General features: G+C 41.2%; 1 protein-coding gene across 1 annotated transcript; it reads left to right on the top strand.

Annotated features, from left to right (window-relative positions):
• Positions 1-232: 232 nt before the first annotated feature.
• Positions 233-23631, top strand: LOC109994834 (arf-GAP with dual PH domain-containing protein 1). Its single transcript, XM_065949722.1, has 12 exons — positions 233-318; positions 449-670; positions 10355-10482; positions 14617-14708; positions 14968-15050; positions 17907-18019; positions 18170-18316; positions 20179-20262; positions 20385-20447; positions 20990-21061; positions 21157-21385; positions 22655-23631. Exons 2-12 carry the CDS (start codon positions 580-582, stop codon positions 22681-22683), a joined length of 1131 nt encoding a protein of 376 aa, XP_065805794.1. The 5' UTR covers positions 233-318; positions 449-579; the 3' UTR covers positions 22684-23631.
• Positions 23632-23679: the final 48 nt, after the last annotated feature.

The raw sequence follows: 23679 nt of genomic DNA, 5'->3' as shown, positions 1-23679 counted from the left end.
AACAGATTGGCTAAAATCACAAAAAGGCTCAATACTGAGCATACTCGGAAATTTTGAGTTATAAATAAAAAAAGAAAAGAAAAGGAATGGAATGACTATATATATATATATATATATATATATATATAGGCCGATGCAAAAGAAAAATGAAATGTTGCTCCTTTTGAATAGCCTAAATGTGTTCTGCTGGTTTACCACTGGATGTCTCTCTCACATAAGACGTGATCGAATGGAGGAGAGACAGAGAAGACAGGCGGAGGAAAGAGGAGGAGACGATGGTTACATATAGTCTTGATTACTGTGCAGTCAGGGAACTCGGTAATAGAGCAATCAGAGAGAGAGAGAGAGAGAGAGAGAGAGAGAGAGAGGAGGGGGGTTTCTGTAACCTCGGCACAGTTCGTTCATTCTCGTACAGCGTGTTCACTCCTCCTCTGTCTCTCCTCTTCAGGTTTCGGATGTGACAGGTGATTCGGCTTGTCTGTCTGGCTGTGTGTAGGTCTGGTCGGGCTCAAAGCAGCGGATGTTCTGGGGCAAGGCTTTCACTCCCACCGCGGTGAGGCTGGACTGATAACACTCACCATGGCGCAGGAACCGGAGGGGAACAACCGGCTCTTGCAGGACGTGCTGACGAGACCGGGCAACGAAACGTGCGCGGACTGCGGCAATCCAGGTAAGCAGACCCCGGCTGATCAGAGCCGAGCTGAGCGCATCCGATGCTGGTGCATGCTCCTGCACTGAAACATTACGCACAAGGTTTAGTTTAGCGAGCCAACTGGTGCTTCATGACCCAAGAGTCTGGTCCAGATTTTGATGTAAAGAGGCCAGACAGGACACATAGGCTACCACCTGAAAACACCCTTTTTTTGCAGGTAGCCTATGTAACAGCACTATAGACTGGACTGTTGACCGCTATGCGCAATAAACACATAAAACACTGCCATGGTGTGAGGGTACAAAAAGCCACGTCAACTCACACCTTCACAGCTATTATTGCTGAAAAAGCCTGTGTTGTCTGCAAAGTGTCACCATGTTCCTCCCTATCAGCAGCCTCATCACAGCTTGGTGACTTTGCATTATGTTTGTGTCTTTTTTTTGAAGTCGCATGTTTTGTTTTGCAGGGTTATTCTCCTTTAAAATCCCTGAAAGCATTTCTCCATCCTCCCTTTCTGTCCCCTCTCTCTCTATGCTTCCCCCCCCCCCTTTAATCATCTCTCTTCATGCCCCCCCCCCCCTCCCTCCTTTCTTCTCACTGGAATGGCAATAAACCAGTAAGTGGCCACAAAGGCTCCAGTACGGGATGTACGCCCAGTGATTGGAGCCCAGTCTGCCCAGGAGGCCTCTTCTTTTTTGGCCCTGGTTACAGTTCCTTTGAGGACTGGCTGTAGCGGGAGCAGTGATTGGAGCCAGAGGAGCTCTCGCAAAATAAGATAGCTTTGTCCGAGCACACAGTCACTTGAGGAAGGATTTCATTTTTTGACCAAAAGAGTGCAATCAAAAATTGAAAAAAAAATGTTGTGGTGCTGATAGTTGCACAGTATCTGTCCCTTTACTTCTCATGGCCACAAATATTAGAGAGGTAAAGATCAACAACGACTCGATGGATTGTCATTAAACACAGTAAAGCAATCATGGGCCCCAGTGGTTGAATTACGCTATCTTCCTACCTTACTATTCTCCAACAACACCTTCAGGTTCAAATACTTGAAATATCAAATTTGAGGGCTGGGAATCTTTGGGCGTCTCACGATTCTTTTGTTAGCATAATACAGTATGTGTCTTAGGTTTATACTTCTCTTGTAAGAGGCACTGTAATCTGAATATTCTGTAAGAGCCAGCATGACACATTACCAACCAACATCTCCCCTTTTTTATTCACTTTGACATTTTATCAATTAACAATTTTAGTCGTCAGACTAATTCCTTTTTTTTTAAACATTCATAATCACTTTTGTTTTGAAAGGAGTAGACCTCAACAGATGTATTTCAGGTAAGAACCACGTGAACCGTGGACACTGAGGTTAACTTCAATTTAAAACAAGTTCAGCAGCACCTGAGCTAGCAGTAGCTTTGGCTTAATGTCCCTCCTGATGGCTTGTGTTTACAAAAGAGCTAAAGAACGCTGATTCCTGATTTGAAACTGCCACCGTGGCTCAGTGGTGGAGTCGGTCATCTCTCAACCAGAAGGTTGGGGGTTTGATCCCCAGCTCCTGCAGGCACATGTCTGATGTGTCATTGGGCAAGACCCCAAGTTGCTCCTGCTGCTTCAGCTGAGATGTATGAATGTCCAGAATGGGATTAGTTACTTCTGATGGTCACTTTACATTTACTCTACCATCAGGGTGTGAATGTGTAGGTGTGACCTGCGGTGTAAAAGCGCTTTAAGTAGTCAGGAGACTAGAAAAGCGATATACAAGCTCATCCATAAACTATTTACCTTTTTTTTTTTTTTTTTTAACAACTACAATTATTGGGTCAATTTGTTTGTAGACGCAGATTAATCCATTTTATGGTGTAATGTTAGTTTGCAATGCTAACTTGAGGGTTCATCATTTGAGTCATGTCGCTCAGTTCACAGTTAGTGTAAAAAGAATGACCAGAGATCGATGTGAGAAAATGTGATCACACTTGGAGCCTTCTTGGTGGTGATAGTCATTGTTGACTTTTAGGGGTTACCCACATCAGTTGAGTCCAGTTTGGATACCTTTTTTATCCCAGGGCAATTTGTTTTTTACAGTCGTAACAACATCATGAATTGGAAGAATTTTGGCAAATTAGGGATCTCTGTAATCTTCCAGTCAAAATATAAAATTGCTGCATACTTTTGTTGATTAAAAAAAACAATAATACTGCCAGTCCCATCAGCCTCAGCTGTGGTTTGTATTAAGCAATATGTATCCACAACTGTGTCAAAGTATAGAGCTACATTATTCTGACATGGCTAATTGTCACCCACACAGCATTTTCCCCTTTAAATACAGCTGCTCTTAACCCACAGTGTCGATGGAAAACATTAGCTCTAAATGTTTCCCTGCTGAGATAGTTTGCCAGTTTTGCTGGCAGATACCTATTACACCTTTGCAATCATTACATAGTCAAATTTAACCCCGATTAAGTGGGAAAATGCTCTCAGAGGCTGGTAAATGCTGGGTGATTGATTCATCAGCTGGTACAGTAAGCCTTATATGCGCTCCTTTCCTCAGTGTCTGCTGAGATAAGCTTGAGCAAGGCATTTTAAACACAACAGCAAGTGAAGCTGCTTAGTGGCCAAATATAAATCCATCAATTCCTTTCATGCACATTCATCCCCCCTTTCAGCATCGTGCTTATTCCAAGAAATGTCAGGAGAGCAGGTTGAACCCATGAGAAGTGTAAGGGTAACTATCCATCAATCACAACGGCAACTTTCTCTCGACCATTCCAACAGATCAGGCATTCACAGGCTCATAATTCACAACTTTCAAAAGTAAAGATGTGAATTATTAATGCAGAATCCATGGCTCCTTCCCAGATGGAAACGGCCGGGATCTTATTTCAGTGGCTTTGTCGGAAAAGCATCACTGTTCCATTACAGCTAAAAACACCCCACAACAAAGTAAACACACAAGCACTGAACAGGAGTAGGTGTAAGCTAAAGTTAGTGAGAGGGCGGTGAGGAGGATAGCTACTAAGATATAACAGGTAATAAAGTCACATCAGGTTAAGCAGATTTCTTTATGTAGCATCAGGTCACAACAAACGTTGTCATATTACACATTAAATACACGACAATCCCACCATTATAATGCAATTGTTGACCACAGCAAACAAAAACTTTCTCGTATAAAAACCTCAACAGGACTCTATGGGTGGTCTGCAATTAGCTTTGACTGGCTACGTCAGAGAGAGAGAGAGAGAGAGAGAGAGAGAGAGAGAGTCAGATAGACAGAAACAACACAAATTAAAGATAACACCGATATATAATATTTATGAATATTTGTTTTATATAAACATGTATAATGGTAAATGGACTTTTATAGCACTTTTCTAGTCTTCTGACTACTCAAAGCTCTTTTATACCGCAGGTCACACCTACACATTCACACACTGATGGTCAAGGCTGCTATGGAAAGTGTCCATCAGAATTAACTAATCCCACTCACACACATTCATACACCGCTGACGAAGCAGCAGGAGCAGTGTCCTGCCCGAGGACCCATCGTACATGTTGTTGCTGAAGCTGGGGATTGAACCCCCAACCTTCCAGTTAAAAGATGTCTGACTCTACCAACTGAGCCACAGCCGCCCAACTTGTAATGAGAATTGTTATCTGGGCGGAGCCTCTGGACCAGAGGATTACGTGGTGTTCTCTGGCTCTCAGATCCTTACACAGCTCAGGGTAGTCTGGGTCTGGGGGTCAGTGGTTTTTAGGTATTTATACAATTTCAAGCTCCCGTTTTGTACTTTGAACGAGGGCGGTATTAGCCAAGTTCTGCTCTACATGCTTTTGTTTTGTGGGTCTTTCTTTGAAAATGTTAAGAGGTTCTTACAGAGCAAGTCTTTTCATTTTGGTCCCCAGATCTTACTGCCACACAAATTGATTTGGTATTCAAAATTAATTAAATTCAGGGAGAGGACAGGTGATGTGGATCGTTGGTTTGCGAATTCATTCATATATAAATTGTAAAGAATTGGACTGAGGTTACGTCCTTGCCTCACCCCTCGACCCTGAGAGAAGCAGGCTGTGTAATGACGCAGAGTGTAATTACCCGTGTGATACGAGGTTACAGAAAGACACAAGCACGACAGACCAAGTTGACATGCTTGTTAGTCCTCGCTAGTTGTTTTCAAGATATTAAAACTGTGACAATATGAATGAAGTCAGCCAGATGTGTCAATAATAAAACATCTAGTTCCAAGTTAAAAAAGGTGTATACATATACCATGTTATGATAGCTGAGAGCTGAGGACATCCAACATGGCCACCGGATTGGTGTGTGAAAATCTTGTCTGACATACTTAAGACAGACATCACATCACCAGCGGTGACCTAGCTGTCCTCCCTCACTCCCGTCTTATCTTCCATCACAGATACAACATCCCCTAAGCCGAGAGAAAGCCTGCTCTAATTGGTCTGAAACCGCACAAATAGGCAACTCTGCTCATGGATTTTTACGCTTAGTCATTCTTACTCTGCCCTTCCTTACCTTTGCCTTTCTTTTTTTTTTTTCTCCTATTTTTCTCTCCTGCTGGTGTGCTCAGATGAGACCTCCAAGAGGCTGAGCTGGGAGCTTATACAGCAGGCCGTTCTCTTTAGCTCAGCAGCACTGAGGTTCTGCCCTTCGCTAAGGACGCGCACACCAGTCATCCCCTCCTGAGAGAAGTCTCAGCAGTCCTCTGAAGATACGAGGGACGGTGTTTGTTGAATAGCAGAAACGATAATGACATGGAGGAGGCGTAGGGAAGGGAGGGGGGGGGGGGGGGTACGGCATGGCAGCCCCCTCACTGCCTTCCAGACTGTTCTTCAATGATTTTTAATGCCCCTGTGAGCAGTTTTATAAAACAGACTGCAATTTAAAGCGATTCCTTTTTATGACCTGCAAAAGCAAACCGGACCGTTGGTGAGAAGATTGACTATTTCTTCATTGACGTTTTTAATGCCTGTAACAGCTGCCAGGGGATAGGTGTCAGATAAAAAGAGTTACTGAGGATTCAGCCTCTTTTTTGTTTTTATAATTCCACAACACATTATCTACAATGACTGCTGAAATCTGACCGCAGAAAGAAAGCAGGCTTACTGTAGAAAACACCACCTACACATGTACAGGAGAAGATTAGCAAAGGAAAAAAAAAGGCGTTCTGTATGGGGGTAGATGTTGGGGGTGCTTTTGTTACGTTAAATAGTCCAACATTGCGATTGTTAATTCTGTATTGTGCATGAACACCGCTCCACACGTCAGGTGAAATGTTCTGTTCTTTACAGATGTATGTGCCTGATAGTGGTGCGCCTTACTTTAATTGGAATCTTGTGATCATGCACGACCTTCTTCCACAGAGAGGTGGGAGGATGAGAGTCGGTTTATAATGTCTAAGTTGTACAACTCTGTGAATATAATTAATCTTTTTTTCTTCTTCGCCGGCTCGTAGCCTCGCAGCCGCGAGAGGATAAGCATGAATGAGGCAGCCCGACGGTCCAATTTGAGCGTGCTGAAATCTTTGAGATTGTATGAATGATACGGCTCAAATGAGAAAGATTCAGACGCACTGAAGAGTCCGTCCTGGCTTCTAACAGCCTTTCAGTTTAAAAGGAAAACATTTATGGAAAAATACTCAAAGGACATGATTTTCATAGATAACACCTGAACCTGTATTTTGTACAGCACCTGATGGAAGAGCCCAATCGTGCTTGAAACGTTTTGTTCTTTAATGCATAATACAGTAAATAAATAAGTAGGCCTACGTTTGGGAGCCATAGTGATGCGAGTCTTTGTGCATCATACGCTCACACATACAGCTGCCCCTGCAACTACCAGGAGTTTTTCAGGAGTTTTCTGCAAGTGTGAAAGCCCTAATAGTGATTTTTTTTTTTTACCACTCAGCACCTAAATAAGTTATGTTCGTTTAGTTTGCTGACTTTTTCTGTCTCTATTCGTCTCCATCTTTCCACACTTTCTGTAGATGCCAGTTCGACATGAGTCTGTTTGTACTCAACGTTTTCCTCCTCTTAAAGGGCAGTTTTTTCTTCCCCTCCATAATTGCAAATTGTTGCTAAATGCTATGCTAATGATGGATTAATGATGAGTCTGTAAAAAGTGAAACAAAGAGTACGTTCTGGACCGGCTCTGCTTGTGAAGTGTCTTGAGATAACATTTGTTGTGAATTGACGCTATATAAATAAAGATTGATTGACTGATTCATAGTACGTAAAGCAAATACAGACACACTACAACTGATTCAAAATAATATGTCAAATGTTCTCCGACTAAAGTCTGTGCTGGTGCCTAAGATGTCAAGGCGATACATGAGAGGGAGACAGCTTCTGATATCTGACTGACCCCACAACGGCACAAGGCTCTGATAGACTGCCCAGATGTACAAATGATCTGCAGAAAAGTGTCTGCAAATTCTCACAGGCACAGAGGCTGTCATTGTATAAATGTTCCTCTCCTTCATTCTCCTGCATCTGGCCTGCAGCAACCCCACAGGCGCTTCTTTCTTCAAGCTTTTGTGGTGATAAAAAAAAAACACACAATATTGTCGTGTATCCATAAAACAAGGCCCGTAAATCTTGCAAAACGTGCATCTTTAGGAGTGGGAGATGATGTGCAGCACCTCGAGGAGACAACCAGGATATTTTTTAAAACCTCCTGTTCACATATTGTCTGCAGCAATTCTGCAGAGAAACGCCTTCAATGTACATTTAGAGGGGGAAGCCCTGTGCATGTGTGTGTGTTCATGCGTCTGTAAGTATGTGGTTGGTTGATTGCTGTCTGCTTTTCTGTAAGGCCTGGCTCAGACAGCAATGACATCATTGCTGGATGGCTGGTTGTGTGTGTTTTTGTGTCAGCAGAGTTGTGTGTAGGTGTGTGTGTGTGTGTGTGTGTGTGTGTGTGTGTGTGTGTGTGTGTGTGTGTGTGTGTGTGTGTGTGTGTGTGTGTGTGTGTTCATGCTACAGGGAAAAAGGACATGTAACAGAAAAAAAAAAAGGGAGAGGTTGGATTTCTGCACATTACTACAAGCATCTATCTCAAGTGCTTTGTGGTCCATCACGATTCATAAAGATTAAACGATGAGTTGACATTTATACAAATATCGCCCACTTGTCATGGGTTTGAAGTGGTGAATCGAAAAAGAGATTATAATGGATTTCAGTAATACCCTCCGGGTATCTTGTGAGTTAATATCATCCCTCTGCCTGAGAAAGAGCAAAAACCCTCACTGCCTTCCCTCCTTTCCTCTCCTCCATCACCTCCTCATCTCTGAACCCGTCCTCTGCTGCTCCGTGGCATCTCCATCTACGCTTTCTCCAGCCGTAAAAGGACAGAGAAATTCAAGAACATTTTTTCTTTCACCCTTTCCCTCCCTTTCTCTAACTCCACTGGTTCTCCCATGATACCCTTAAGCATGGCACACTGGGTGAGCATGTGTGTGTTCACATGGTGCACCACACTGAGGGCCTCCTTGTGTGAAAATGGCAGCTTCAATAGAGGGTGAGAGGGAGAGAAAACGTGGTGGGGATGATATTAGAGGCTTATGTTGAAATCCACTATGCAGGCAGTGTTGTAAAATGCAGCTCATAGTTTTCAGTGTGAAGATGTTTGTTTGCAATTTAAACACATTTTTAAAATACTTTAGACTTTAGACATATCTTTTTTCATGTATATGTTGCTATTATTAGCTTGTATCGTGCTTTTCTGGTTGTCTGACTGTTTAAAGCCAGAAAACTAGAACCCCAGGAAGAATAGCTTAGCTCTCGGGTACAACTGGGGATCCTAAAAAAATACATAAATAAATAAATAAAGCACTTTTACGTCGCAGCTCATACTTTCCCATTTGATGTGATTATTGTAGACAGGTGTAAATAAATGCTCTGTATTCATGTGTGTGCCCACAAACCTTCGGCCACCCCTGCACAAGTCAGTCCACGTTTTGGTTGAAAATGTATGATATGTTTGTTTGATGTGTCAACTCAAATAACCATTTCAAATTTTATATTTGTTCCAAGTAAATCTAATAAAACACAGAACGATGGCTTATATGATGTCATCACTTAATTTAGCTACAAAGCTGTCTTTAGTGACAGTGACTAAGCACAGAGGCAAAGGAAGGGCCTTGAGTTAAATGCTTATTTCAATACGTTAACAAGCAGAGGTATAATACTAGGACTCTTAACTGGAAGATCGAGGGTTCGATCCCGGGCTCCTGCAGCAACATGTCCCAGTTTTTCATGGATGCAGTAGTATCAGTATTAAAGTAAAACCAGCAGGAGGGATCTGAAACTGGGCATTAACTTGTATTCAGCAAGTCGTTTGAAGTCAACTCAATAATTTATCATCCTGGACTTCTGCCAGGAGAGAATCACACAACGCTTGGACAGACAAATATGTTGCATATACTTTTGCCTCGAATTTTGTTCATTTTTCAAGTGTGACAAGAAAAGATCAATTTAAGTGTTAGATCTGGCAGTCCTTCAATCTTAATGTAAGAAATAAAGGCTCCAGATGTTTGGGTTTTTTTTTTTATAATAAAGTAAACTGTGGTGTTTTAGCCTGCGCTGTCCTTGGTCCTGAACTGTTACCGACACTTTCTGGCAGAGCAAGATGTGTGGATGAAGGAAGAACGGTAGCACTCGGTTTGGTTGTGGTCTCAACAATGAGGCAGATCTCTTCCTGGTTATCTAAAGAGACTGTGGATAGAATATCTAACACTATACGCCTACTGATACACTCGGAGAAGTATCACAATCAACCGTTGAGTAGCTTAAAGAGGAGATGCTTACTTTCTTTTTGATATGATCAAATTCACACTGCCAAGGCATAAACTTATTGTTCCTAGTCCACTGATATTCTGTCTGTATGTCAGCATCACTTAAATCTTTGTGCTCTGACAACGACTCCATTCTATGCCTGATGAGTTTTCATTTCTTCTTTCAGATTATCTCTAACTTTAGGTGCAAAACGGCCATACTTCATTCACACCCTCCCCTAAACACACACCTGAAACACTTAGCCTACTTCTCAATACAACCTTGAACTGTCTCTGGCACACTCTAACGTTATTAGCATGAACAGACTCAAAGTGTATGTGTGACTGAGTGACTCAATGTATCCTTGCTGAACACCCACGGATGGTTCTGCCGTGTCACATTTGATAGAGAAAGCCTCTCTGGTCTTCCTTTTTTTCATGTTCTTTCTGGGCAAAGCTGTTAATTTCTCCAGCTCTGAGTGTGTGCGTGTGTGAGTGTGTGTGTGTGTGTGTGTGTGTGTGTGTGTGTGTGTGTGTGTGTGTATGTTGTTAGTTGTGATCAGATCCCAGGATGTCTGTTTCCTGGCTTTGCAGCTTTTCCCCTAAATCACATTTTTGCTGTCTTGTTCCCCCACGTTCATGAGAGCAGAAACTCCCTTGAAATATTTGTTTTATTTACTTTGCTCCTATTACCTCCTGACAGCGCCACCATCAGCACTTTTAGTTATTATAGCCTGAACCCTGCGCTGATGCTCCTATTGTTGCTGCTCTGTCAAGCCTCTATCTCCTTCTGATGCGCTGCTTTGCTCGATTTCTTTCCCTCTCCTTTTGTGTTTCCTCCCAAACTAACTTTCCCGCCCTTTTACGCCTCCTGTTCCACATTCTCTTTTGTCTCCTCCTTTTCCCTCCGCAGAGCCGGACTGGGCGTCGCTGACTTTAGGTGTGTTTGTTTGCCAGGCCTGCTCACTCCTGCATCGGAGCATTCCCCACATCAGCCGGGTCAAGTCCATCCAGGAAACATGGGACGCAAGTGATGTGGAGGTAGGAGGAAGCATACTTAACACATTTATACTGCAGCAATAATCCAAAATGAACAGTCTCTATTTTTACTGCACAAGCTGTTTCAACATCATTGGGGTAGGGGTTGATAGTTTGTGGTTTTGTCATCAACATAAAACAGTAGTCTCTTATGTTCCCCTTTTTGGTTCCAAAATTAGCAGAGCGTGAAAAGTAGAATTTCACACCACTGGACTGCAAGTGCTGTAGTAAAAAAAAGCGAAGTCAAGAGATGAAAAAAAAAAGTGTAAAAGTATTTAGAGTCATCCTGCTGGCGGTGAATCATCAGAGCAGCTCTGTACTGTAAGGGGAATGAAGAGGGAACTATCTGATGTAAGATCAAGCAGCAACCTCCAGTCTTGAAAATCAAAGCTGTAAAATCCTGCAGTTCGTCGAGGGTCTGCTTGAGGCTGGCTCCAAGAGACAGGAAGTCACAAACACACCACTTAACTGTAGAAAAATTAACATGTTTACCATGTTTACCCCGGTTTATTTATTTATTTTTGAGCCATATTTGCCTTTATTGTATAAGACAGGTGAAGAGAGACAGGAAATGTTCGGAGGTGAGAGAGAGGGATGACATGCAGCAAAAGGCTGAGGTCGGATTCGAACCGTTTTTTTACATTGCGTCTTACCTAAGGAGACCCCTGGAGCCCCCCCCCCCCCCCCCCCCCCTCTCCTGTCTGGCAGGGATAGTCTCCTGCTGTGAGGAGCATATATGAACAGCCAGGTCAGGAGAATATCCACAGCAGTCCTCCTGAAATTAACTAGATATTTTCACTTTTTTATTTTGTTAAAACTGTTCAGATGAGAACACTTCAATTTGCACAAATGATTCTATAAATATAATTACCTGAAATGTCTCCAAAGTCAGTTTACATGCTCATTGGGTGCAGCAGTTAGTAATTGTGCATATTTAGTTATGTGTGAAGTGTATGAATTGGCATAAAATATGGACAATAAATATTAAATAAGGAGCTCATGGTAATACCGAGACTTGATTTGGCCCGTTGTGTTTTTGTTTCTATAGTAACAAGCCAGCCAGGAGACATTTTCTCGATAATGTAACTGAAAACAAAGCAGTGCTGGGAAACATGCTGATTTTAAGGCGATGTGATGGATTGTTGAAACTGGAAGCAGCTTTGTTTGCTGACATGCTGTAGGTGCATTTCTCACCCACCCGACTGCTGGCTCATGTTCAGCGTGTACACATGGGAGGTCGCTGTGATTGGAAACTGGGAAACAAAGGACTAGAACAGAAATGAAATGTCAGCGGTAATCTATGGCTTCTATCAAATAGTTGAACATTATTTGATTTTGTTTTTTATGCTTAGCTGTTATTTGTTATACTTTTGCTGGAAAATGAGTTCTTATCTGTTCTTGAAAAGTCAGTTTTGCTGACCTGACGTCTGACCTCATGTAGTGATCAATAACATTTCATTTCATTTGTTGGACTTGGACTTTCCTAATATGTGTTCAAAGATACAAACTGGTGTTACCTTTCTAACATGTCCCTAGCAGAAATATGTCAGCAAGAAATATGAGTACATTTTGTGCGATTGCCATTTGTAGGGCGAAAATGTGTTTTTCTACTTTCAAGTTGCCCCTCGGATGAATCCAGTCAGTACCTAACACCATCGCTGGGTGACAAACAGGACTATGTGGGAGGTGAAGCTGAGATGAGTCATTAGACAAAGTAGGAGATGTGGGAGGGCACTAATTGGGGTGCAATGGGGATTTGAACTTAACGGGCGGGTAGGAAGGTGGTAAATGGGGATGAATGGATTTTTTTCTGCTCTGGGTAAAACTGGCAGTGAGTCTGTTTTTAATCTCCCCTTACGTAATGGTTTTATTGGAAGAGTTAAGGGTTGATCCTTGGATGCCAGAGTTTATTCTTGAGACTTCAGGAGCTGCTGTGGCCCCACTCCAATTAACTCCAATAGTCAGAGGATCAACATTTGTCTTAAAGCTACAACAGTTCAGTTTATCAAGATGCCTATAGTGTTCTACATGGACCTAACTAATGTGTAGGCTGTTATGTTTTAGAATTGATTTTACAATTATTGTATTGGTTTTTAAAGCTCTTAATGGTCTTGCTCCCACCTATTTATCACATTTGCTTTTAACTTATGAGCCCACCAGAGCCCTTAGGTCTTCTGGAAGTGGTCTTTTAGTTGTTCCAAGTGTCCAAACTAAAACCTACGGACATCTTTTATTACCACGTCTGTGGAACAGTTAACCTGGAGACCTGAGGGCAGAACACAATGTAAATAACTTTAAAAGCAAACTCAAGACCAACCTTTATGGTCTGGCTTTTAACTGAATCTAGTTTTATCTCGCTTATTTTTTTAAGAATTAATGATAATGTTTCCTCAGTCCGTCAGTACCTGTTTTTTATCTAGTCATTTCTTACCTTAGTTCTTGGATTGTGGGGTAAGGGTGGGGGAGGGAGTCATGTTGTTGCTATTTGATTTGTTTTTATGTAAAGCACTTTGTGATACAGCGCTGTATGAAAAGTGCTATACAAATAAAGTTTGTTTGATTATGGCTACATAAAAGTTATATTAAAATAGGCCCGACCGATATGGAATTCTTGGGGCCGATACCGATCTGATACCGATATATCGACCGATATCTTTCTTAGATCTATGTTTGATCTGAAGAGAAAGATATACAGTATAATGAAGACAAGATGGTCACTGAACTGGAAAGTAACTGTGCATACGTGCGTCACCGCTCGACACTCTGTAGAGTAATAATGCTTGCTGTAATACATACAGCTCACTCTGCTGGTGAAAGCTGGGTTACTATGATACTCAAATGAAATACAATTTGACTGGTGAATAAATCAAGTAGTATCGACGCATATCTGCATATCTGAAATTAGCCTATAGAATAGTCACTGGATAGGCTAATATCGGTTGATGTTATCAGCTGGCCGATTAATCGGTCGGGCTCTGATATTAAATAATCTGAACTACTGCTAAAAAATGCTCAGCTTGTGAAGCATTCAATATTCAAACTGGGTAAAGAACCTTCAATCAGAGGTGTAAGAGATTTGAAAAAAGTCATAAAAAATGATCTAATGAATTTCCTAATCTCTTGAAAAGGTATTATCAAACATCTTAAACGTTTAATCAATATATCAATCAGTCAAAAATCAATCTGGAGTACAGTTATAAATAGATGGTACAAACGTAAAAATAATTTGTTGCCGCTATTTTACCTTTAAAATTAAAATAATAACACTACGTCTTTTCCCAAAGCAGGCAGAGGACAGTGGAGATGTGTTGAGGGATTCAGCCTGCTGGATTGGAGTCAGGGATTATTCTTTAATGTAACACACAATGGAGGGAACAAGAGCAGAAGCCAGACAACTCCCACTGCAGTGTTACCAGTTACCCATAAATCCCATAGCATTGATGGGGCCTTTTTGTCCACTTCTATCACAGTTCAGATTTAGCATATCATCTGTTGCCGTCATTTATGATTATAATAACATGTTATTTAATTTTCATTCTGACGATCTTATTTTGTTCAAATTCCTTGACTGCTGTCATGTGCATTTCCTGATATTGTTTGTGGATAGCATTAAGTGTCAGGTTTCAAAGGATAAGATGTTTTTACTTTTACTTGCTGTGGTTTTATTTTGAAATCCAAGTGAGGTCAAAACATATTCTAAAATCTCTTACTTTGAAAACATATATCTTTACAACTTCAATGTATTTACTAGCAGCATGGTGTAGACAGAATCACACATGGTTGATTTGTTCTAAAATCTAAAATGTACTTTCACTCAGGGGCGTGTCCGGACTCTTTTGACTGGGGTGGCCTAACTGGGGCCTTGATTTATGCAGGGGTGGCTTTTGGCATTAATATGTAAAGAAAATTACTAGCAGCCTTTCCAAAAAAAAAAAGTTGGTTTTAACACAACAGGGCAAATAGTCAATCACATTTTAGGATTGTCGGGTGGCCAATAAGATTTCTAGGTGGGGGCCCATGCCACCCCTGTCCACCCATCTGGACACGCCCCTGCTTGCACTACAATATCTCACCTGTTAGATGACATAAGATTAGATGTGACTGTGACCAGGTGGCGTTGTCCTGTCTCTCTTTCAGCTGGTGGCTGCTCTCGGAAACACAGCAGCCAAGGCCAAATATGAGCAGAAAGTCCCCGCTTTCTACTACAGACCAACACACACAGACTGCAAGTAAGTACTCATTCTATCAGTCGAAGCTATAAAAACACCTCGTTTTGGCCATGCTTCTATCATTTGTAAACCAGCCAATTGCTTTGCTTATAGATTAAGTTCATACTTGTAGTGTCACAGCCAAGAGTACAAAGGGAATTGTATTGCATTCCCTCCTTCTTTTTCTGTTCTGGATCAAGACTTAGTAATATGTGTGCAGATCAGGCCAGTATCTGAGTGTCTGAGTGATGTGACTGTATTTGTTTTTCTCTGCCTCCAGGCTGCTGAGAGAGCAGTGGATCAGAGCCAAGTACGAGAGAAATGAGTTTGAGTTTATCGAGAAACAGGAGCCTTACTCTTCAGGTATGTGCCCGCTGAAACTACTGAACTACTATTCTTACAGAGACCCTTATCATGGGCAATTTTCTTTTATGCTGAGAGATAGACCACTTTTTGAAGGTCTCAGTCTTGTCTTGGAATCGAACGCATTTTATTTTTTGGTCTTGTCTCGGTCTCAGACTGGGTGGACTCTGGGTTTTACATCAAGACCACCACTCATAGGCTAGATTTCCACGTCATCACTGTGATTAGAAGGAAGGAAGGACATTTTTTTTTATTTAAGTCATTTGTAGGCCAGGTTACCACAACTCTAAATGAGAGACGCCCCCTGAACACAGAATGAGGATTTTTCAGTGATACTTATGGTCTCGATCCCTAAATGTCTTGGTCTGGTCTCGGACCACTCTGGTCTGGCGTATGTCTCGGTCTCTGTAAGTGTGGTCTTGACTTCAACACTAGTCTGTGTGATCTAGCCAAGTGACAGTTATTCAGCTGAGCAAGAGTACTGGAAAAAGAGAAATCGCCGGCCTGTTGAATTTTGCAATCCATACATTGGGGTAATAAATTGGGGTAATCTGATTTTTTTTTTCTTTAAATTTGTCAGATAAGCGTATAACCCATTTTGAAACATGTCAAACACAACTTGCCAGGAAATATTTTAAAACGTCATGTCAACATTCTGAGGAAGCCTTACAACACCTCTGTGACATTAAAGTTAAACTTAGTCTAAATAAGAATAACGACGAGTGAATCATCTCTGCTTCTTACTCCTGCTTTGTGTGTCTGTGTCTCTACTAGTATACATTTCACGTTTTGCTGAAATGGAGCTTCCTCATAGGCTTGCAGTGACCTCATCCATTTATTGTCACAGGGTAGAACCTCACACACACGCACTCACACACATGCAGTGTAATAATAGGAGTCACTTGAATATATTTTTATGTGTGGTCTCTATCCTTCTTTTGTAAGCAAGTGCATCCCATCAGCGTAGTGTATGTGAGAGAGTGTGTGTGTGTGTGTGTGTGTGTGTGTGTGTGTGTGTGTGTGTGTGTGTGTGTGTGTGTGTGTGTGTGTGTCATTGGGAAGCTGAGATTGACGACTGGCAGTAACGAATGGCCTCCACAGCAGCCAATGTCAATATTGATCCAGTATGCAAAGAATAGGAGGAAGAAAACGAGTGTCAGGCAAGAAGGACGGGGGGGGGGGAGGATAAGGAGGGTTATTGATCGATGATGTAATGCCTGTGTAGGGGAATGTTTCATGTCAGAAAGTCAAAACCACAAAAACAAGCAAACACACATACAAAAGGAAACAAATACAGAATAGAGCGAATCGATGGCAGCGGAAGATTGAAATGAACACCAAAAAAGGAGAAGTAGATATAAGTGTGCATGAATACAAAAAAAAACATATTCATGATATAAAGTTATTTTTAACTCAGAAGTTTCCCAGAACTTTACAGTACATTGTTTTATTGCTTTTCGTTTCGGTATGATAGTTTTCCACTTCCCTCTTTTTAGATTTATTTTTGAATTGCAGCAGGTCATGCAAAAAAAAAACAAAAAAAAAACTAAGGCACCAAACAAAAGAGGGACAAAGTCAGCAGCTAGCTAGAGAACAGAGGTTCATACTTAACAGCTTTAAAAAAATATATATTTCCTTTGGAAGTTGGAGGAGACCAAAACAGAGCGGAAAATGAGTCAGAATTTTGGACTGGGACAGACGGGTGGTTAAAGATACGTCTTGAAATTGAATGCATTTGTTGTTCCTGTCTGCTGGAAGTGGAAATGAGGGGCAGTTTGTTATCATGCTCACTTCCAGAATAAGGTTATAACATATCATTTTGTAATTTGATAGCATGTTCTGATACCCCAAAGGAGCCTGGATTATTTTCAACAGTAATTTGACACAGCCTTGAAACCATTTCTTCCTTTTTCAGATTTCAGTCCCACCTTACTTCCCTCTGACATCTTCTGACCATTAATCTGCAGAAACAGATCCAGATTTGAAAGAAATGTAATTTTGTAAATGGTTAATGGACCTGATCTTACAAGTGTTTGCTCTGTCCTCTGAGTCTGCTACTGACAATAATTGGGCATGTAGTTTGAAAGCCCGAGCCACCCAAGCCCTCCCAGAGAGGGGCGTGGTCAAACACAGCTCATTTACATTTAAAGGTACAGGCACAGAAACAGCCTGTTCTGAGCAGGGCTGAAATAGAGGGGTTTATAGACATGATCAAAAACAGCATCAGAGTAGATTTATAACAAGAAACTCCACATACATGTTTTGGGGAGCTCTGAGACTTTGTTGAACTGGTTGAAAAGGAGGATATAAGTGTCTTGCTCAGGGACACATCGGACATGTGGATGCAGGAGCTGGGGATCGAACCCCTGAGAGACGACCAACTCTATTAACTGGGCCGTGGCCGCCCCTTGTGATGGAAATAGAATTCAAAAGAGAGTAAGGCAGCAGTGTAGGCAGATAGTTTAACCAAAAGAGAGTGAGGAAGAAGAAAGCATTACAGGCGTTAAAGTAGAATACCTATAAAAAATAGGAAAGGGTTTTTGGTGCATAAACAACTTTAAAAAAAAATCCTAGTGCTGTCTCATGCTGCAGTTCCTGCTTACTCCTGCCCTCTCTTGTTTTTGATATGGTGTAGTGTGTGTGTGTGTCTCTCTCTCCCTTCCTTTTGTAAATGCGATATCAAGTGACTGCTTTTTCTAATAACTGAAATATAATTTTACACCAACGTGTTACAACAGCTCATCATTACCATTATGAAAAACCAACTGTTTATAATCTCTCATCTGCTCGACCGGTGTTTGATGCCAGCTCTCTCTAATCACACTTTCTTTCCTTTTTTTTTTTTTCACTGTGCAGGGTACAGAGAGGGGTTTCTATGGAAACGAGGAAGAGACAACGGTCAGTTTCTCAGCAGAAAGTTCATCTTGTCTGAGAGAGAGGGAGCACTAAAATACTTCAACAAGCAGGATGTAAGTGAGACGCTACAGCTTTTTTACAGGTTTTCAAGGGTGTGTAGAGCAGAGACATTTCACTTCATGTTAGAGATCCTTACTCAGGCATGAGAGACTTTTATATCATTTTACTGGATCTTAATGGCTTTCTTGTTCTCTTCCATAAAGGCAAGGGATCCTAAAGCAGTGATGAAAATTGAGACCCTCAATGCCACTTTCCAACCAGCCAAGATCGGCAACCCCTGTGGTCTGCAAATCACCTACCTGAAAGATAACAGCACAAGGAACATCTTCGTCTACCACAGCGATGCTAAGGTTTGATGTCAAACATTTTCTAACAGTCATACAAACTGCTTGTACACAATGCTGTACCCTTAAAACAATTCTTGTGTCAAGTGTTATCTTCAGAGCAGTGACATGCTGAGATTAAGAACCTCTTTTCCAAGGTAGACCTATGCAAGACTATAAGCAGCAAAAACAAAAAGCTACAGACAGAGACACAAAGGGAGAGAAACTCAATTTACAAAACATTCAAATTTGCATTAAAGTAGAAATGTCTGTGGGACGCCGGTAGCGTAGTGGCGACCCAAGTATATAGGCCATAGTCCTTCAAGCGGGACGGCCCAGGTTCAAATCCCCCCTGTGGTTCCTTTCCCGCACGTCATTCCTCACTCTCTCTCCCTGATTTCTGACTCCATCCACTATCCTTTCTCTACAATAAAGGCATCAAAAGCCCAAAAATACATTTTAAAATAATTTCAAAAAGTACCATCTATCAATCAAATCTGGAAGTCAGTAGATCGGGCAGTTAACCTAAAAGCATTGACATCCTTTACAATCTGCTTCCAGGTCTTTAATTTTAGATTAAAAAACAATCTAAAATGAAAGACCCCCCCCTCCTGTCTGACGGGGATAGTTTCCTGCTGTGAGGAGCATATGTGAACACCCAGGTCAGGAGAATATCCGGAGCAGTGAAATTATCTGGACATGTTCAGGAGTGCATATGTGAAAACAGCAATTTTGTTCCTTTAATTCAAAGGAATTTTAAATTCCCATGTAATTCAACTAAACATGACCTGGCTGACAGAAATGCAGATTTAAAAAATGTATGTCTTGGTTTTATCCTTTTATCTAAAGCAGAGAGTTCTACTTTATTTAGTGTTTGGTGTGAACAGCCCAAAGAGCCCCAAAATGATTAGTAAATGATGAGTAACATTTAATCTGTTGGGTCCTAACATGTCAGAGTAAGCCCCTCAGAGGTGCTGGGAGCAGCTTTGTCTCACTGGTAGAGTTGGTTGACTCATAATCTGAAGGTTTGTAGTCCGACCCCAGCTCCTTCAGTCCACAAGTTGAACTGTCCTCGTGCGAGACAGTAAACCCTAAATTGAGTGTTATAGCCAGCATTGTGTGTGAATGAGATCAGTTAATACTGATGGGCACTGTGCATAGTATCCTCTGCCTTTGTGTGTTGGAAGACGAGAAAAAGTCTATATATGTACTGTCCATTTACCAAACGGTAACAGGAGTGATCATCAACTGGCAGCCAGTGGGCCACATCCGGCCCCCCAAAGCTTCCCATCTGGCCCTCAGAATGTAAAATCTCGGGTGATTAAACAATAAACATTAAAATAAAATCACAAGGCTAAAATATTTGCATCATAGGTTAATGGGAGAAATGACATTTCCCCTCCAACATCAACGTCTTCCCATTGTGCTTGGCAGCTGTCAGGGATGTGCAAGCATATTTTAAAGTATATATCTATACATATATATCTATATATAGATATAGATATATATATAGATATATATATAAGTAAAAATAAGAGATAACAGATTTCTTTCAAAAACAACAACAAGGAGTGTTTCAGGGGAGTGACTGGAGCCTTGAGATAGAAAAATCCCTGCTCCCTCTGCTGGCTGAGTTGTGTTACTGAAGTGTGCGACAGAAAGAGTTCATCAGGTTCATTCAGTGCCCCCTTCATTTTTGTTCTGTTGTAGAGTTATCGACATCACTGCAGCACTCATACGGCACAGATGCTTTTCACTTTATCTTCCCTTTGAGAAGAGATGCCTACATTATCAGAGAATCAAAAAGTGCCAGAACTTCTTAAGTATGAAGAGATGCTGTGTGAATTTCCGTGGTAGATGTCTGAGAGTATTTTTTTGTTTGTTTTCAGGAAATGGTGGACTGGTTCAATTCTATCAGAGCAGCCAGGTTCCACTACCTACAGGTAGCCTTCCCTGGAGCGAGTGATGAGGAGGTAAGGAGGACTGACCTTATCACACACTTACAGGACTTGTAAATATTGTTTCTAGGTCATCAGTATGTCTGTTGTGTAATACTATTAATTCATGTGATTCTCTTTTGTCCTTTCTTCTCTAGCTGGTGCCCAAACTGACCCGGAACTTCATGAGGGAAGGCTTCATGGAGAAAACAGGTCCAAAGGTTTGTGCTGTATTTATATCATTCACTCCTTTTAAAAAAAAAGAAAATACTTTATGGAGGTCAAGCATTAAAGGTCATATATTATCCTACTTTTTAACAAGTTTAAATAAGTCTCAAAGCTCCCCAAAACATATCTGTGAAGTTTCTTGCCAATATATAATATATATAAACCCCTCTATTTCAGCCCTGATCAGAACAGGCTGTTTCTGTGTCTGTAGCTTTAAATGTAAATGAGTTGTGTCTGACCACGCCCCTCTCTGGAAGGGCTTGGGCGTTCTTGCACCATGCCCAATTGTTTACGTTGAGAAGGCAGACTCAGAGGGCAGAACACACACCTAGCTGTGGGCGTGTCACCCACCTGTGGGAGGGGTTACTGCCCTTTGTGATGTCATGAAGGGAAAATCTCCAAACAACCTGTTTGAGCACACATTTTCTGAATGTTATATTAAATTCTTGAAAAGGGGAAGGTCTCAGTTTGTTGATCCAAGCAGACAACCTGTGGACCTGTTGTGACCATTTTCATTCCTTTTGCCCTTTCACAGCACACGGAGGGCTTCAAGAAGAGGTGGTTCACTATGGATGACAGGAGGCTCATGTACTTTAAAGACCCTCTGGTAAGAAGAGGACTTCCCCCCTCAGATCCTTTCTTTTAGTTCACACTGATCACTTTGGTTTGTACACACCTCCCTCATGCTCTCTCTGTATCCAGGACGCCTATGCCCGTGGCGAGGTGTTCATCGGCAGTAAGGAGAACAGCTACACCGTCCAGTCCGGCTTGCCCCCGTCTACACAGGGCTGCCACTGGAACCACGGCATCACCATCGTCACGCCGGACAGGAAGTTCCTGTTTGCCTGCGAGACAGAGGCTGAGCAACGGGATTGGATTGCAGCCTTTCAGCGAGTCATAAATCGCCCAATGAGGCCACAGGAATATGCAGGTATGAAGAAAAGGAAACACTGAAATACTTAACTGATCATTTGGGAAGAAAAATATCAATATCATAACTTTCTTTTGAATGAAGGATACATGAATAATTAGATTATTTCTGCTAAGAAACAATGGCAGAAAATATTCATTTCTAATCTTTACATGGTACCTTGGATTTAGTCATAAAATGACTTTATTGGAATGTGCTTGAACAAACATGTACGAAGGAGCATTAGGGCCGCATTAAGGGGGCGAAAAATCTGAGATTCAACATTAAAGTCTTTTTTTTACGAGAATAAATCCATACATTTTTATATTTAAGTCGTACATTTACGAGATTAAAGTCGTTATGTAGTGTATAGTTTTATCAGAAGAGCAGCAGACCTCTGTATGAAAAAAAGAGGAACATGGAGCATCTTGTGAAGTTACACTTTAATATAGGTTTCACAGATTTTGGCGATACTTCCTGTGTAACTTAAACTGACTGAGTGTGAACTCTCTGTGGAATGAGCTGCTTTAAAACAACAGTCTGACAAGTTCTCATATCACATTAGTTGTGTTGCTGAGCTTCAGAACCCTGAAAAGATGCTGCAAGAAAGTGGGGCTTTTATGGAGATAGAACCACAGACACACTGACTTAGAGGAAATTGTCTCTGTTGTGGCAGACAAATGGCTTTGTTCCACTTTAAGCATTTTCGCTGCTCTTAAGATACGACCTTTCAGAATAATCATTTGAACCATAGCCTCATTTAAATTGACTTATGAATTTCATATCTTAAATAAACAACTTTATTATTGTTAATGTACAACTTTAAGCTGGTAAAAAATGTTTATTTAATCTTGTATATTTATGATTTCCAATCAATCAATCATTATTTGTATAACATCAATTCAATTCAAGTGGTATCTTGTGACTTTTTACAAAGGAGCAGGTCAAAGACCTAACTCTTGTGAATTTACGACTTTAATCTTGGAAAAAAAAAAAAATGTCTTTAACATGGCCCTAATCCTTTGTCGTAAAGGTCTGACAAATAAATGTATGAGTTCTAAACATGTAATGTTTGTCAAACTACTTTAGGGGAAAGTAATCAGAAACAGTTTATATTCATGCATATTTACTTTTCATACCGTAAAACCACTTTGTTAGTACAGATGATTTGTTCTGAGCAACTTCAACAATAAAGCTGTTGTGCTCTTAAAGCAACACATATGAAACTACATTTAAAATAACTATTTTCCTGTTCTTTGTCAAACTCAAACTTTATGCTTGTCCCTGCAGTGGAGGCCCATTTTAAACACAAGCCTTGAAGCCTTCAGGAGGCCACAACTCAGCTGGTCCCGGCCCAGTCTCATCAGATCAGAGCTGATCCTAATGTGTGACCACGGACCAATGCGGGAGGCGGTGGGGTTAGTGTACAGGAGGAGCGAGGAGGAGTAAAGATAAAGAAGAAAAAAGAAGATAAAAAAACACATCTGGACTCACGTCTATCTGTGTGTTCAAAACTTGAAGTCTAATGGGACTGTTGGTCAGTCATGGGACAAAACAAAGATTAGAGGCCAAAAGGACCGATGATGTCATCACTACTGCGCCTAAACAACCTTGTGCTATACATTAACCATCCTTCCTTTTCTCCTCTACCGTATTGTCATGTCTTTCCTCGCAACCCCTCCCCCCCCCTGTACCTACCTGAAACTGCTACCTGTAATCTAATGTAAGTATGTAATTTAGAGTCATTTCACTGGTTGCTGAACAAGACAATGCAATGTTAATTTATTGAATGTACAGTTTGGATGACAGTGGCTTTCAGAGTGTGTGGAGTAGTGACATTTTTTGTGTTCAGGACGCTGACCCTCTGGCACTGAAACCCTGTTAAACCTGAACCTTACAAAGTGCTGTTAACAACAAATATGCATAAAAAACAGATCCACTCTCAGTGATCACCGTCGCTGTTAATGTAGCCGGAGGAGGCTGATCTGCATCCAGACAGGGTCTTTTTAAAACCTCCGTCGGAACAGCTGTTCTCTTATTTATTTGTACTGTTGAACATACTGAGTCGTTGTGGACAGTTATCGCTGCTTTAAAGGATTGTAATGTGACAGGATTGTAAGTTGTGAAACACTTCTACAGCTGATTTTCTTTTTTTTTGTTTTGCATCTGGTTTCAAAGGCACATCGTTGTGTTGACCCTTATACTGCAGTGATGTTTCATTATAAAAACTTGTCATGACTTAACATGAATACAGATGAACTTGAAAACCTGTGTCATTGTTTGCTTTCTGCTTAGTGTTCAATACATTTGATCAA

Source organism: Labrus bergylta, chromosome 21 (assembly GCF_963930695.1).
Source record: "Labrus bergylta chromosome 21, fLabBer1.1, whole genome shotgun sequence".
NCBI classification, from domain to species: domain Eukaryota; kingdom Metazoa; phylum Chordata; class Actinopteri; order Labriformes; family Labridae; genus Labrus; species Labrus bergylta.
This window is presented reverse-complemented; position numbering and strand designations above follow the sequence as displayed.

What these genes read in the sequence shown, in the direction of transcription:
- LOC109994834 (XM_065949722.1), top strand. Translation starts at nt 580, where the DNA reads ATGGCGCAGGAACCGGAGGGGAACAACCGGCTCTTGCAGGACGTGCTG. An exon ending in ACAGGAGCCTTACTCTTCAG is followed by an intron (nt 15,051 to 17,906) that starts GTATGTGCCCGC and finishes TTCACTGTGCAG; the next exon opens with GGTACAGAGAGGGGTTTCTA. An exon ending in AATACTTCAACAAGCAGGAT is followed by an intron (nt 18,020 to 18,169) that starts GTAAGTGAGACG and finishes TCTTCCATAAAG; the next exon opens with GCAAGGGATCCTAAAGCAGT.